At 51.3% G+C, this 16,273-nt stretch overlaps 2 protein-coding genes across 2 annotated transcripts; one reads left to right on the top strand and one right to left on the bottom strand.

The window, feature by feature from the left end:
- Positions 1 to 1,750: 1,750 nt before the first annotated feature.
- AVP (arginine vasopressin) lies at positions 1,751 to 3,940 on the top strand. Its single transcript, XM_060032863.1, has 3 exons — positions 1,751 to 2,035; positions 3,376 to 3,577; positions 3,723 to 3,940. Exons 1-3 carry the CDS (start codon positions 1,916 to 1,918, stop codon positions 3,899 to 3,901), a joined length of 501 nt encoding a protein of 166 aa, XP_059888846.1. The 5' UTR covers positions 1,751 to 1,915; the 3' UTR covers positions 3,902 to 3,940.
- Positions 3,941 to 13,771: 9,831 nt separating this feature from the next.
- Positions 13,772 to 14,702, bottom strand: OXT (oxytocin/neurophysin I prepropeptide). Its single transcript, XM_060032862.1, has 3 exons — positions 14,510 to 14,702; positions 14,008 to 14,209; positions 13,772 to 13,916 (listed from the first exon to the last, which is right to left on the bottom strand). Exons 1-3 carry the CDS (start codon positions 14,627 to 14,629, stop codon positions 13,861 to 13,863), a joined length of 378 nt encoding a protein of 125 aa, XP_059888845.1. The 5' UTR covers positions 14,630 to 14,702; the 3' UTR covers positions 13,772 to 13,860.
- Positions 14,703 to 16,273: the final 1,571 nt, after the last annotated feature.

Genomic DNA, 16,273 nt, shown 5'->3' with positions numbered 1-16,273 from the left:
TGTGTGGAGGTGGGATTTGGGATCTTCAAAGGGCCCTGGTATGGGAGGCAAGTCTTAGAATGGTGATTCAGGTAGACATGGCTAGTCAGGACACAGCTTGTACCAGAGCTTGAGCCCTTCATTTCCTGTAGCTCCTTCAGTTTTCAGTTGGTAACTCAGACCAAAAGTACAGAGAGGGCAAGGTGCTGGGCCAAGGCACAGCTGGCTTAAGCCAGGCCTCTGGCCGCCCCTCTCAGTCTGCCCCACAACGCAGAGTCTCAGGAGGGCAATGTCCAGACCAAGTTTATTTCTAGGCCATGAACAGAATGAAAAAGTTTATCCTGCATTAACTCAGGAAGCTACTCTCTCTGGAAGAACTCTCTTAAGGTCTTATTAAGAATAATGGCATTAATGATACTACAATACTATTAATTAACTTTACAATGGTGCAGGCACTTTTTCAAATCTCTCCTGCATTACATTATCTCAGTTCTCATGACAACCTGGTGATGTGGGTGCAAATATCTTCCCCACTTCACACTGGAGAGAAATGAGGCACAGAGAGGTCAAGTGATCTACCCGAGTCATGATGTTTTGAGGAACAGAGGCCAGATTTCAACAGGCTGCTGGGCTCCAGCATCCTCACAGCCCCCCACCTCTGGGACCTGGGACCCTGCACTGCACTGGCAGCACTCTGGAGAGGAGGCTGAGAGTCTGGGGGTTGGGTGAGCTGGGGGCTGTGCAGCGCCTGAGAGGTTCAGGGTGGCTAGCTTGGATTCAAGGACCAGAGGGCCACTCAGGCGGCCGAGGGAGGGAGACTTCCATCCCTTAAACCTACCAGCCTGGGGTCATAAACCAAAAGCTGCTTCTCAGGCTGGGCCCATCTGGCTGTGGCTCTGGCCCTCCCTGAGCCTCAAAGCCCCCTGAGGCCCCAGGCCTGAGCTGGTACCTGCTCTGGTCCCCGCTCTGGTCCCCACATACTAGTGTCCTGGTCAGGGTAGGAATTGGGGCAAACTGGCTGTCAGTTTACCCCCCAACCTTTGAGCCTTACTGGGTCCGGATTTCCTCATTCCCCCATAGATGCTCCCCTCACCCCATGCTCCTGCCTGGAAGGAGAGTGATGGGGACATGCCAAGAAGCTATCCCCAAGGTCCCCAGTCCCTGAGTCTTTGGACCCTGGTGTGGGTGTGAGTGGGGGGGGTGGGAGCATCCCCAGCTTCCCCCGGGAACCTGCCTCACCCACCAAGTGGGAATGACCCCCTGACCCCATGTTGGTCTCTTGCCTCCATTACACGGGGCTGCAGGCAGCACTTTCTGTCCTAGTGCAGCCGGTACAAAGGCCTCTGTCTGCACCACCTCGAGTGTGTGCCGTTCTTGGTCACTTGTCCTCTCACAGGACTAATGCTCCTGATGGGGCCCTGCATACCGACTGTCCCCTGCTCATCACTCCTGGGCTGGGGCCTGACCTGCTCCTTACACAGCAGCCCCTCGGGTCACCCCTGCCCCCTCCTCTGGGGTCTGTGTTGGGGGACAGGGCCTGTTGACCCCCAGCCTCTTCTGGGCACCAGAAAGCTTGGAGACAGTCTCCAGGTGACCGCCCCCCCCGACACGTCTGTCTCTCCCTGAGTCCAGAGAGTCACAATTACAGTCACAGCAGCTCCTGTCACACCGCAGCCACACCGCTGCCAATGACAGCCCAGAGGCTGGCACCCCTCCCCCATCATCCCCTGCACAGGCCCACGTGCGTCCCCAGATGCCTGAATCACTGCTGACGACTGGGACCTGGCGGCCATGGGCTCCTGGGGAGCCACTGGGGAGGGGGGTGGTGGCCACGTCACCTCAGAGGGAACACCTGCAGACATAAATAGGCAGCCAGCGAAGGCAGCACAGCACAGTCCACAGAGCAGCACTGCAGACTGTGCCCACCTGTGCCAGGATGCCCGACGCCACGCTGCCTGCCTGCTTCCTCGGCCTGCTGGCCTTCACCTCCGCTTGCTACTTCCAGAACTGCCCAAGGGGCGGCAAGAGGGCCATGTCCGACCTGGAGCTGAGACAGGTATGACCGTGGCCCATCTCAGGGTTACTGGGCCGGGGCAGAGGCCCAGGGATGGCATCACAGTGCAGGGGCTAGGAAGGGAAGTCGTGGGAGAGGCAGGCTTTAGGGGAAGTGCCCAACAGAAGAAGGGAGGCTTGGCATGGGCAAACAGAGGGGACCAGGCTGTCGGGCGGGCTAGGACGGGCCGTAGGACTTCCTGAACATTGTCTCCATCCAGAGAAGGGATGCAGGAAAGAGAGGTTTCCCCAGTAACTGGACTCTGTGCTGGATCAGGGAGAACTGGATGGCAAGACCTCCTCTGTGCCCATGGCGGCCTCTCCTCCAGGACTAGCTGGAGCTTCGGAGGCTCTGTCTTCTCCAGCACTTGAGGCCTTCCCTGTTCAACTCCTGGCCTCTCCTAGCCATGGGCCCCAGCCCCCCACCCCCCAGAAGCTGGCCATTGCCCTGAGCTTGCCTGAGTGGGAGGTGCCACCCAAGTATCCTGTAAGGAAGTTCTGCTGGGTACCTAGCCCAATTCTTTAATGCTGCTTGTCCAGTGATTCCCTCTTATTCCACCTTCAGCAGAGCTAAAGGAAATCCAATAACCATGCTCAATTCTGTCAAGGCCACAGGTGACCAGTTTTGAGCTGCGGAACAAACTAGGGTGGGTAGGTGGACAGCCCCCACAAACAACCCCTCCCTCTGCTTGGCAGCTTTGGAAGCTGGAGTCACCTAGGTGCCTCATGCCCTCCTCTAGGGCTCATGTCCCTGCCACCCACAGAGTCAGTCCATAGGTGAGTGAGTAGAGGTCAGGGCCCAAGTGAGGCCCACTGGCTTGAGGGGCAGGGTAAGGCCAGAGAGGGAACAGGACATGTGAAGAAGGGCCTGAGTGTATTCTGGAGCGGGGCAGGGACCCTCCCTGCACGGGGTGGGGTGGGTGTGGAGAGGGGGTGCATGCTAGAGATGGAACTGGAGCAACGCGGGCAGAGGAGGAAGGTCTGCATTAAGGGGAGGGTAGTGGGCAGCTGAGAGAGGGGTGCACACCAGGAGGCCCCAAAGGTGAGAAGGAAGGTCTCTCCCATGCAGCCCATGAGGGACCCCTCCCTCAACGAAGGGGGAGGATGCTGAGGGCTGTCACTGAGAGCTGTTCCTTAGTCACCTGAAAACCAAGGCAGCCGAGTAGCTTTTGAGTCCCCTCCTTCGACCGCTTCTGGGGGCCAAAGAGCGCCAGGGAGACCCCCGAACCTCCGGCGCTCCTCTGCCCTGTCCTCCCCCACCCGGCTCAGCCCCCCGCCCCGCAGGCTCTCCCTCCCGGGCCCGGGCCCCTCCCCGCCCCCGGCTCACCCCCGCCCTCCCGCCAGTGTCTCCCCTGCGGCCCCGGGGGCAAAGGCCGCTGCTTCGGGCCCAGCATCTGCTGCGGGGACGAGCTGGGCTGCCTCGTGGGCACGGCCGAGGCGCTGCGCTGCCAGGAGGAGAACTACCTGCCGTCGCCCTGCCAGTCGGGCCAGAAGCCGTGCGGGAGCGGGGGCCGCTGCGCCGCCGCCGGCATCTGCTGCAACGACGGTGAGCGGCCTGGGCGGCGGGGGGCGGGGGGGTGGCGCTGGGTCCTGGCCGGGGCGGGGGCCGGGCCAACCTGGGTCTGGTGGGGGCGGGGCCTGGGCAGCTTGCTGCGCCCCCGCGCCGCGCGCTCAGCCCATGCTGCCCGCAGAGAGCTGCGTGACGGAGCCCGAGTGCCGGGAGGGCGCCAGCTTCCCTCGACGCGCCCGGGCGAGCGACCCGAGCAACGCGACCCTGCTGGACGGGCCGAGCGGGGCCTTGCTGCTGCGGCTGGTGCAGCTGGCGGGGGCGCCGGAGCCCGCTGAGCCCGCCCAGCCCGGCGTCTACTGAGGCGCCCCCACCCCACCCCCCGCCCTCGCAGCACGAAAAATAAACGGTCTTAAAGGCATTGGCTAGCGTGCGTCTCCGTCTCTGGGGGTGGAGAGGGGAGAGGACAGGAGGGTGGGGGACCAGTTCCCGGACCCTAAGTCGTGAGCAAATCCACCCCAGAAAAGGGACAGATCCTGTCGGGAAGCGATCTTGGGCCAGCACGATTCTAGATAGAACTACTGACAGGGCGACCTGCGGGCGGGGAGGGGAAGGGCCACTGTCCAGGCCGCGGAGAGGCTGGGTTGGGGATCTGGCAGAGGGATGGAAATAAAGGCAGAGATGGGGAAAGACATGGGTGGACAAGATAGCAAGAGACAGAGGGACAGCAGAACGATGGAGAGAGAGAGAGAGAAACATTGAGAGTCACGGAGAGAAGAGTGAGAGAGAGAGGCAGGGGGATGCACCAAGGGTGACCGCAGTTCTCGTCCCCGTTTACATCCTGGGAAGCTGAGGCACAAACAGCTTCAGGAATTCCCAGCCTATCTCATCCAAGGCTGTGCTTTATGTGCCCGTGTGGAGGGGACATCACCCCAGACCCAGCAGAGAGGGGGGCCAGGTACTGTCGGTCCAGGAGGAGACTAAGCATCCCCATTCGGGCCACTCAGCCAGCATGAGAGACAGAGCCCACGGAAACCCTAGGTACATACCCCTCCCCCCCAAAACAGCCACACCAACCACACACACAGCCAGACAAACAGACAAGAAAAAAATTGTTTGGGACATGCCCGGTGATCTTTGCCCACAGTCAGAGATACAGACCCTGAGACACACATTGGGAAGCAGAGACACACCCAGGGAAATGCAGACCCAGCTGACTGGACCATAGACAGGCACATGTACACACACACACACACACACACACACACACACATTAGGACCTTCCAGCCTTGACAATGCAGCTTCAGGGTAGAAGTCTGCTAGCATTTGGCAGACCCTTTTCTATGGCCCTCTGTCCCTCTTTGTCCCCTCTATCCCATCCACCCCTTTATCCCCTTTCCCCTCACTGGTTTCTTTTCCCCTGTCCACCCCCTGACCTCTCGTTCCTCTTGCTTCTCCTTATCCCTCTTCATCCCTTCCTTGCCTCTTCTGTCCCAAATTTCCCCTCCGTTACCTCCCATCCTTCTCTCTCTACCCCCTCTCTTCTCTGCATCCTCTCCTTGGGATTTCTTGCTCCAGGTCTTGGGACCACAGGGGCTGCATCTCCTCTGGAATCCTCCCACACTTGGAGGCCAGGAGGGAGCGCAGGCAGAGAGAAGTCACTCTGAGCCCTGACCCCAACACCCTGCCTTGGGGCGGAGCCTAGTGACTCAGTCTCAGTCAGCCGCAAGCTCTCTTCTGGTCTTAGAGCTCTGCTCTGCCATCATCCTGACCCAGCTCAGTGTCCAGCGTGATTAAGTCTGGCCGGGGCAGGGCCCACACTGGCTTCTCTCCCTGCCATGGCCTCCCGCCTCTACCCTAGTGTGGCACACTCAGGACCAGTCCCCAGGTCTGGGAAGACCTGGGGCAGGACCAGACCTAATAGGAATTTAGTAACCCATCCAGACAGAGGGCGGTGGGAAGAGGCAGCTTGGTTTTTAAAAAAGGATCATATGCTCAACGTCGCTAATTATTACAGACAAGCAAATCAAAACTGCAGTGAGGTATCACCTCACACCAGTCAGAATGGCCATCATCAAAAGACCTACAAATAATAAATGCTGGAGAGGGTGTGGAGAAAAGGGAACCCTCCTACACTGTTGGTGGGAATATAAATTGGTGGAGCCACTATGGAGAACAGTATGGAGAGATTCCTTAAAAAACTAAAAATAGGGCTTCCTGGGTTGCACAGTGGTTAAGAATCTGCCTACAAATGCAGGAGAAATGGGTTCCAGTCCTGGTCCAGGAAGATCCCACATGCTGTGGAGCAACTAAGCCCGTGAGCCACAACTACTGAGCTTGCGCTCTAGACCCTGCAAGCCACAACTGCTGAAGCCCGAGTGCCACAACTACTGAACCCCGCGTGCCTAGAACCCGTGCTCCGCAACAAGAGAAGCCATCGTGGGACTTCCCTAGTGGCGCAGGGGTTAAGAATCTGCCTGCCAATGCAGGGGACACGGGTTCCAGTCCTGGTCCGGGAAGATCTCTCAGGCCGCGGAGCAACTAAGCCCGTGCGCCACAATTACTGAGCCCACGTGCCACAACTACTGAAGCCTGTGCTCCTAGAGCTCGTGCTCTGCAACAAGAAAAGCCACCACAATGAGAAGCCCGCACACCACAATGAAGAGTAGCCCCCATTCACCGCAACTAAAGCCCGCGCGCAGCAATGAAGACTCAACACAGCCAAAAATAAAATAAATAAATTTTTAAAAATCTCTTTAAAAAACAAAAACAAGAGAAGCCATCGCAATGAGAAGCCCGTGCACTGCAATGAAGAGTAGCCCCTACTCGCCGCAACTAAAGAAAGCCCGCGTGCAACAATGAAGACCCACCGCAGTGCCCCCCCCCAAAAAACAAAAAAAAACCCTAAAAATAGAGTTGCCATATGATCCAGCAACCCCACTCCTGGGCATGTATCCAGAAAAGACAAAACCTATAATTCGAAAAAGATACATGCACCCCAATATTCATAGCAGCACTATTCACAATCACCAAGACATGTAAGCAACCTAAGTGTCCATCGACAGATGAATGAAAAAGATGTGGCATATACATATACAATGGAATATTACTCAGCCATAAGAAAGAATGAAATAATGCCATTTGCAGCAATATGGATGGACCTAGAGACTATCATTCTAAGTGAAGTAAGTCAGACAAACACAACTATCATTTGATACCACATACGTGGAATCTAAAAAAGTGATACAAATGAACTTATTTACAGAACAGAAGCAGACTCACAGACATAGAAAGCAATCTTATGTTTACCAAAGGGGAAGGAGGGGGGATAAATTAGGAGTTTGGGATTAAAATATACACAGTACTATATATAAAATAGGTAAACAACAAAGACCTGCTGTTGCACAGGGAACTATATTCAATATCTTGTAATGAACTATAGTGAAAAAGAATGTATAGAAAAGAAAAAGAAAAAAGAGAATATATATATTCGTATGTATGTATAACTGAATCACTTTGTTGTACACCAAAAACTAACACAACATTGTAAATCAACTATACTTCAATTAAAAAAATGGATCATAGACTTAAATATAAAATCTAAAATTATAAAACTTACTTTTTAAAAAATTTATTTATTATTATTTATTTATTTTGGCTGCGCTGGGTCTTCACTGTGGCGCACTGGCTTCTCTAGTTGCGGCATGCACACTCTAGAGCACGCCGGGCTCAGTAGTTGAGGCATGTGGGCTTAGTTGTGGTACATGGGATCTTAGTTCCCGACCAGGAATTGAACCCAGGCCCCTTGAATTGGGAGAACAGAGTCTTAATCACTGGACCACCAGGGAAGTCCCTAAAATTATAAAACTTCTTGAAGAAAATATAGGGGAAATTCTTTAGGACCTCAAGTTATACAAAAGTTTCCTAGCTCTGACACCAAAAGCAAGATCCATAAAAGAAGAAATTTGATACATTTGGAATTCACCAAAATTAAAAACTTCTGCTCATTTTATTTAATTAATTAATTTATTTATTTTGGTTCATGATATATCATATTTAAGACAATATATAATGTTGTCTTATATAATATATATATATATATGTTAAGACATATATATAATATATATATAATATATAATGTTAAGACAATACAGCGGAATGACGATTTGGTTGTGTACAACTGGAACAATTTTGCCCACTAAATATATTTTAAAAAGTCTTCAATCAAAGAATAGACATCTGCTTTAAGAATACTGATGGCTGGATTATTGGACATGTCACTAATTTGTCTGTCAGAAATATTCATACATTATCCATGAATGTGTAATCGTATTACCTTGCAGAAATTTTGAAGTTTTGTCTTTCATACATGAAATAACTGAATCCTTGGAAGACACGATGAGCATGTGTTAGCTTCAGTCCCAGGAGTGGCTTAGAACCTGGAAAGTCTGCCTCTTAGAGAGTCCAGATCTGACCTGAGCTTGCTGTACCTCCAGAGGAAGTGCTCCTGTACAAGGAACAAGTGCACTGACCCCCAGCCCCATTTTCATTCCAATGTCACCATCCTCCAACCAGATTGGGGGAAGGACAGCTAACCATGCAAATAAATGTCTAAGGGGGTGTGAGAAGCAATGGGACCGTCCCACAAGACTGGGGAGTGTGAGGAGGTACAATTGTGGGGACAACACTTTATCACAATCAGGTACACAGGACAGGAACAGGACAGTTTTCAAAGCTTTCTTTATATGAAAACAGAACATTCTGAAGTTCTTACCATACTTTGTTAGAGTACTACCCCAAAGGTACCCTGAGTCTAATCCTTGTGACCCATGAAATTCTATTATGTGGGAAAAGATACTTTACACATGGAACGAAGTTAAGGATCTTGAGATGGAAAATGGCTCTGGAGTATCCGGGCGGTCCCTCCATGCAATCTCAGTGTCCTTATGAGAGAGAAAGAGGCAGAGGGAGGCTGGACTGTAAGAGTGTGGACGTGGTCATAAGAGCAGGAGAGAGCTTCTGCTCTTTAAAGTACACTGTTAAGAGAATGCAAAGACAAGCCACAGACTGGGAGAAAAGATTCACAAATCACACAACTTATAAAGGACTTATACCCAGAATATATAAAGACTGCCCTCTCAAAACTCAATAATAAGAAAATGACTCAACTTTTAAAATGGCTAAACAATTTAAGCAGGTACTTTACCACATAAGATACATAGATGGCAAATAAACACATGTAAAGATGTTCAGCATCATTAGTCATTAGGGAAAGGCAAATTAAAGCCATAGTGAGAAACCACTTCAATGTCTTAAGAAAAAGGGGGGCGCTGAGAATATCATGTGCTGACAGGGATATGGAGCAATCGTAACCCTCATATATTGTGGATGTGGATACAAAATCATTCACCCACTCTGGAAAACTGTTCTATAGCTTCTTGTAAAGTTAAACTTACAATTACCATTTAACCCACCAGTCCCATTAACAGGTAGTGATCCAAGTGAAATGAATATCTATATTCACACAAAAAGCTGTATGTGAATGTTTATAGTGGCTCTATTGTAATCACCAAAAGTTTATAAGTTTTAAACAGATTAGAATTTGAACTATGATCCATTTTGAGTTAATTTTTGTATAGGGTACAAGTTGTGCATTGAAGTTCACTGTTTGCATCTGGATATTCATTTGTTCCAGCTCTATTTGTTTGTTTTAATTATTTTTCTTTTCTTTCTTTCATTTTTTTTTTGGCCATGGGGCTTGCAGGATCTTAGTTCCCCGACTAGGGATTGAACCTGGGCCCTTGGCAGTGAAAGCATGGAGTCCTAACCACTGGACCGCCAGGGAATTCCCTCCAGCTCTATTTGTTGTAATGACTATTCTTTCTCTATTCAATTGTCTTTGTAACTTTCTCAAAAATCATTTGACCATATACACGTAAGTCTATTTCTGGCCTCTCTGATCTGTTGCATTGATCAATAGGCCTATCTTTTCTCCACTCCCACCCTGTCCTGAGTGTGGTAGCTTTACAGTAAGTCTGGAAATTAGGTAGTGAGACTCTTTCAACTTTCTTCTTCAAAACTGATTTAGCTATTTTAGTTCCTTTGCAATTCGTACCAAAAAAATCCTTCTGGGAATTTGATTGGCACTGTGTAGTAATAGAATTGTAGCTACATTTTCTAGCTTCATTTGCACTGTGTGTCCATATGACCATGTTTTTGTCAATAAAATGTGAGTGAAAGGAATAGTGAACTTGGGGTCTTAACGACAGTGTGAGCCTCCTCCACACTCTTTCCCTTCCCACCCAGCGGAATCCACAACGTCCTGGTCTCAAATATGCAGGCAGAGATGAGGCCTAGGGGATGACAGAACTATATGAGAGAAGAAACCTGGGTCCCTAAGTGACAAAGTGGAACAGAGCTGAGGATGTTCACTGAGGACTGATAGGACAGAGGGAATTAAACAGTGACCTTCTCTACCTCCCTAAGTTCTCCTTACGGTTTGGGTGTTTTTATAATGGCAGCCTAACTTTAACTAACTATAACCCCTGAATTCTGAAACAATTAAAAAATGAAATAAAAGAATGTGACATTTGGAGGCCAGAAGACTACCTTTATTATTGATAGAACTGATATTAAACAATGCAATTTGGACCTGCTGGCAAGGAGGCTTCACAAAGCTGAGTAACAAGCTAGAGCTGTTTACTGTCCCAGACACAAGGAGCTGGAACTTCATAGGGCTTACCGCTGAGCTCCTGCATTTGCACTGTGACAGCACATGCTTCCTGGGATGGCAGCCTCATCCCAAGAGGGATCGGAGAGGAAGGGGTGGCATTATACCTGCTCCTTTCCTCTCGCCCTGCCCCACAAGTCAGCTACTCCCTGGGAGGAGTGTTATCTCAGGGAAACCCCTCTACATGGAAGAAAATATCGGGAAAGGGAAAAAATATTTCTGACCTCTGCCCCATGGACAATCACCTCTTATGACGCTGGGAAAAACTTCTGGTATAATTTCAAACCATTCCAGATTTAAAAACTAAACTACACGAAATTTAGTAGGTATGGAAGCAGGGCAAACTTATTGTCCACATAGACCCTACAGAAAACTGAAATTGCTGTCCTTCAGGGTTGTACTGGAGGAGCTGGATAGTACAGAGTGACATAAAAATAAATCACAGCAATAAATGCTCAGTGATGCAGTCAATGATTACAGCTTTCAGACTGGAATGCTGTGTCCTAAAGCTTCTCACAGCTGTGAAGAGCTCATCTCTGAGGTTGCCCACAGTGTTCTGGTATGCACACATATGAATTTTTATTTTACAAATTAGTATTATTTCATAATGTACAGATACTACTCACATCTTTTTTAACAAAGTAATTCACATCTTTTTTTAACAAAGTAAATTTGGGGCATCTCTTCATATCAGAATATTTACCTCTACCACAATCTTTTTGGTTTTTTAGTTTTTATTAAGAGAAATTTCAAATATACAAAAAAGTAGAGCCACTAAACAAAGACCCCTTGGGTACCTACCCCCTCCTTCACTCCCACAATTATCAACACATGATCCTTCTTTCATCTCTACCTCCACTCCCTCCTCCCACCCCCAAGTCATCCCAGTAGTCATCCCATGTCATCTGTAAACGTTCCAGTGTGCATCTCAAATGAGAGGAACTTTTGTTAAAGATATGACCACAGACTGTTACCACACACATGCAAGCCCCAAGCCAAAACTCAACAATATGTATTATCATCAAATATATACTGTTCAAATTTCCCCAGGTGTCCCATGAATACATTCTTTGTGATTCATTGATATCTGAGTCCATCTTTTCTTTAGGTACAAAAAAGACTATTGATCCTCATGGTGCTTTGACCATCTTATTTTCCTGAATGTCCTGTAGAGATTGGCTTCCAATCTCTTTTTACTGTATTTGATATAAGCAGATATAATCATGAGATGACCTTATTGTGTATATGTCACCCAGTGTAGCCTGACATGTTTAGCTACATATTAAAATAGTGTTATTTTGTACTAAATTACTTTCCTTTTCTCTACTTTATATTACTGCTAGGACTAATTATATGTTTTTGAAATTGTGTGTGGGTGGGCATGTTATCTAGGAATTTCATTCCCAGGTAGTTAAATGGGTTCACAAAGTACTAGTTATACAAAGCAGGGGTTGGGAACCACCACCCTGCACAAGCCCCAAGCACTTTGGTAGTTTGAAGGAGTCATTCCAAGGAGGACAAAGGCCATGGGTCTGAGCGAGGAGGAAGAGTGAAGAATGGCTTCTGCACCGTCTGGCCACTGAACCACTTCACTTAGCACACGTGGCAACTCTCCCAGCTCCTCTTCCTCACCAGGCCCAGGTTGATGCCACCTCTGCATCATCCCCTGAAAAAGAGGTGTCAATCTGCCCCTGTGTTATTGAGACCAGAAAAGGAAACACTGGAGGGGTGAGGGGACCCTGAACTCTCTCTCCAGGTGGGGAGACCTGGGCTGACATGGCTCTGCTCTATGGAATCCTCTGGGGTTTGAAGGGTATGCAGGGCACTCAGAGACTGATGTCCCAGAGGGAGATCCCAGGCTTCCTGCTGATGTGGCCGGTGGATGCCCAAGCTTGGAAAAGCACAAATCCCTAACCTTGTGTCTCTCTAGTTGAGTAGTGTGGTTCCTTCTGGTTGCTTCCCTCTTCATCTGTGTGGTTTCTGAGGGACCACAGAACTTTGACATGGTTCTCAAACACCAATTTATGAGAATCACATACTTCCCCATGGTTGATTTGAACAGGACTCAGCTTTCAGTCATTTCTTGTTCCAGATATGGGGGGTAAGAGGAGGGACCTGCTCTCACAGCCTTGTCAGGAACCACTGGGGCTTTCAAAAGCTTCATCTCTCTTCTCTTCATACATCTCAGTAATAATGATAATTTTTTCATTAAAAAACTTTTATTCTAGTATAATATACATACAAAAGTGAACAAATCACATGTGTGCAATCTGAATGAATTTTAATAAACTGAACACACTTGTTTTACCAGCTCCCAGGCCAAGAAACAGAATATGACCAGCACCCCAGAAGCCCCCTTATACCCCTTCCTGTCACCACCACACCCAAGACCTCTAGCACCATAGCTTAGTTTTGCCTGGTTTTGTAATTTATACAAAGAAAACCTTACAGTCCTCTTTAGTATACTTTTTCTCTCTCCACTCTGAGACGACACACTGCCTGTGGTGGGTGGGAGGCCTCTGAGTGAATCCTCATTGCTTCAGTGTGTGAGAAAGCCACAGAAATAACATACAAAAATTACTAACAGATAGTGATGCGCTCTTGTTTTATTTGGAGTGGGTGTGTGGGCATGCACCTTCTGAAATCGCTTTTGTCCCACAGCACGAGTAAGTGAATGGTGGCACATTCTGGGGGAGAGGGGTTAGGCTTTTATAGCTGCTCCAAAATGGTCTTTGATCCAGGAACAGATGAGAAGTGTAGGTTGCAGGAGTCTCTCTGTTAGTGTCCTCTGCATTTTGTGGTCATTTCTGTGGCTATGGGCTCTCAGGAACCCCTGTTCTGCAGGGTCCCCAGTGCTGTCACATTTCTTTACTGCAGTCAGGAGCAGGGCTCCTGGCTTCCATGCAACACTGGGAACCCAGGGCCTCCTGGGTGGGACAACAAGCCACAGGGTGGCTGTGCTGGCCCTCCCGCCCAGCCTCCCCAGCTTGGCCACCCCTTCTGAGAGTACAGGTGGCCTCCTGCGGCCTGAGAGTCCAGCTCCTTGGAAACGTGAAGGCCCTTCAGCTGCCCCAGCCAAGCTCCCCTCCCCCAGGCCAGCCCTCATGTGTGACCCAAGCCTGCTTCCAGATGTCAGGAAGTCTTTCACTCTCTACGACCAACCTCCTACCCTTCCTCTGGTGCCCCGTCAGACTCTTATCTCTGCAGGCCCCACTCTGTCGCTTTGGACCTTAGAAAGTTCCTCTCATGTCCAGCCTGCTGTAGGCCCCCAGCTCTGTTGGAGGGGGAAGCAGGGGACTGTTTTCATCTCCCTGGGAGCCAGCCGTGTCGTCCCCCTCCTTCCTCCATCCACCCCTACAGGACGTCACCGCGGAATGGCACCCTTCTCCCCTCGGGGTGGCGGCTTTAATTCCCTATGAAGCGCCGAGAGCCGGCGATCTTCGACTCCCCCAACGCCCTCCCTTCCCAGTTCTGACAGACGCGAGTCGGGCTGGAGGGGAAAAAATCTGCTTTATTTAATAGTCATAGTTCCTGGGGGTGGCTACGGAGGGAGCGAGGGCTGCGCTCCGACGGTGTCGGGGGCCGGCGGGTCTCAGAGCTGGGAGAAGGCGGCCTCGGGGTCGCAGGCGGGGTCGCCGCGGCAGCCGTCTGCATGAAGAGACGCCGGGTCAGGGCCCGCCACGGCCCGCCCCGCCTGGTCCCGGTGTCCCGGTCCCGCCCCGGCTCCAGCCTGACTCACCCGGGCTGCAGCAGATGCCGGCGGCGGCGCAGCGGCCCCCGCTCCCGCACGGCTTTTGGCCCGACTGGCAGGGCGACGGCAGGTAGTTCTCCTCCTGGCAGCGCAGCGTCTCGGCCGTGCCCACGAGGCAGCCCAGCTCGTCCCCGCAGCAGATGCTGGGCCCGAAGCAGCGGCCTTTGCCCCCGGGGCCGCAGGGGAGACACTGGTGGGAGGGCGGGGGTGAGCCGGGGGCGGGGAGGGGCCCGGGCCCGGGAGGGAGAGCCTGCGGGGCGGGGGGCTGAGCCGGCTGAGCAGAGGAGCGCCGGAGGTTCGGGGTCTCCCTGGCGCTCTTTGGCCCCCAGAAGCGGTCGAAGGAGGGGACTCAAAAGCTACTCGGCTGCCTTGGTTCCTAGGCCAGGCGGGGCCGGCGCGGGGTCAGCGCGGGAAAGGGAGCGGCAGGGGCGACCCTGTGGCTGCGGGTTGCCCAGCCTCAAGTGCCGCGGGACTAGGGCTGGGCGCTCACCTTGCGTACGTCGAGGTCCAGCACGGCCCGCTTGCCGCCCAGGGGGCAGTTCTGGATATAGCAGGCGGAGGTCAGCGCCAGGAGGCCGAGCAGGCAGCAGGCGAGGCTGGGGGCGGCCATGGTGCGGGCGGGCTGGGTCCGGGGTCCGGCGGCTGCGCTGTCTCTCTGGCCCGGCTTTTTATGCCCAGGGGCCGCGTAGGTGGAGCAGTGTCTAAGAGGGCCGCCGCATGACTGGTCACAGCAGGCCGCTGCGGTTCAGGCCCTGCGCCCCCGGCGTGCCCCCTCATTTGCAGGGTCCAGGCCGGGTCAAGGTCACCGCATCGGCTAATGGCTAATGGACCTGGCAATGATAGCGAATGCCGAATGCCGCTAGGGGAAGGAAGCAGCTCTGGGAGGGGAGCCAGTGCCGTGGCCTGGGCCCTAGGGTGGGACAGGGTTTGGTGGGGGGTGGGGGGACGCCCTGCAGCCCCCTCCCCCATTCCCAATACCTTGGGGTGGGGGTCAGGCTGGACCCTCGGGCTCCTCCAGGCCAGAAGAAACTCCGGCAGGACTCCCCCTCTGCCCTCTCGGCCAACCACACACGCAGCCTAGCTCCCCTCTACAAAGAAGTCCTCCTCCTCCTGAACACAGATTTCCTGGAACCCCAGCCCCACTCCCCACACCAGCAACCATTTCCCTGCACCCGGAACTGAGATCGGAAAAGATTTTATTTTCTCTCACTTCTAACTGAAATTCAGCCTTTCCTCAGCTGTGAGGTAGACAACAAACCACAGTGGAATTTGCAATACCCGTGGCTTTGTTGCAAATCAAAATGGCAGATGTCCTCCTATCCCATTACGACAGCTATCGCAAATGTCTCTAAACATCAGACTCATCATCACTTTGAAATTATGGCAGTTATTGGACCTGCCACTAGATCTTGTTATCTAATGCTTTAAATAAAGAAGCACATTTGTGACTGTATCTCAAATGTTTTTAATATTTTGATACCTGCTCATAAATATAACTGGTTTCATTTGTAATTCTATGTTTTTAGTTATGCATTTAAAAACAGTGATTTTGGGAGACTTCCCTGGTGGTCCAGTGGTTAAGAATCCGCCTTCCAATGCAGGGAACTAAGATCCCACATGCTGCGGGGCAATGAAGCCTGTGCACTGAAAGTACTGAGCCTGCGGGCCACTACTAGAGAGAGAAACCTGCTCGCCACAACTAGAGATCCAGCATGCCGCATGAAGATCCCACGTGCCGCAACTAAGACCCAACACAGCCAAAAATAAAATTGAAAAACAACTGATTTTTTTTGCATTTTTAATGTACAGTATCTTAAAATGAAAATCATTAAAAATAAAAGAAAGACAGACTGCCTCAGTGGAAAGGGTGTTGATCAGTGTTGTCATGACCAGGGAGGTGCTCAGCATGGATCCTCCTTCAAGAAGGGACTTGCCACCCAGCTGCTGGGAGAGTGGTCATCAGATAGCCTTTGGCTGACAGCCCATCCAAGGCCTGCCTCAGCTACAGAGAGCCGCCTGTCCCAAGGTCATAGTCACATCCTCCCCCGGCGGCCCACATCCAATGACTGGTCCATTTTGGCCTAATGCCGGACAACTCTGAAGGATTATTTCAGCTCAGGACATCCCTGTGGGGTCAATTGAGCCTTGCATGGAAGTTCTCCCTCCGCCTAGCCTTGTTTCCACCTCCTCCCTCCCACAAGTGTGGGTCCCAAGGGCCCTTGGTAATAAGCATCCTGCATGTTAAACTCCATCT

This window comes from Delphinus delphis, chromosome 15 (assembly GCF_949987515.2).
Source record: "Delphinus delphis chromosome 15, mDelDel1.2, whole genome shotgun sequence".
Lineage (NCBI taxonomy): Eukaryota > Metazoa > Chordata > Mammalia > Artiodactyla > Delphinidae > Delphinus > Delphinus delphis.
Note: the sequence above shows the minus strand (reverse complement) of the source record. Positions and strands in the feature narration are given on the sequence as shown.

Excerpts from the sequence above, each read along its gene's own strand:
- AVP (XM_060032863.1), top strand. The coding sequence starts at position 1,916 with ATGCCCGACGCCACGCTGCCTGCCTGCTTCCTCGGCCTGCTGGCCTTC. Across the intron at positions 2,036-3,375 it reads CCGACCTGGAGCTGAGACAG|TGTCTCCCCTGCGGCCCCGG; the intron begins GTATGACCGTGG and ends CCCTCCCGCCAG. Across the intron at positions 3,578-3,722 it reads CGGCATCTGCTGCAACGACG|AGAGCTGCGTGACGGAGCCC; the intron begins GTGAGCGGCCTG and ends TGCTGCCCGCAG.
- OXT (XM_060032862.1), bottom strand. The coding sequence starts at position 14,629 with ATGGCCGCCCCCAGCCTCGCCTGCTGCCTGCTCGGCCTCCTGGCGCTG. Across the intron at positions 14,210-14,509 it reads TGGACCTCGACGTACGCAAG|TGTCTCCCCTGCGGCCCCGG; the intron begins GTGAGCGCCCAG and ends CCCTCCCACCAG. Across the intron at positions 13,917-14,007 it reads CGGCATCTGCTGCAGCCCGG|ACGGCTGCCGCGGCGACCCC; the intron begins GTGAGTCAGGCT and ends CTCTTCATGCAG.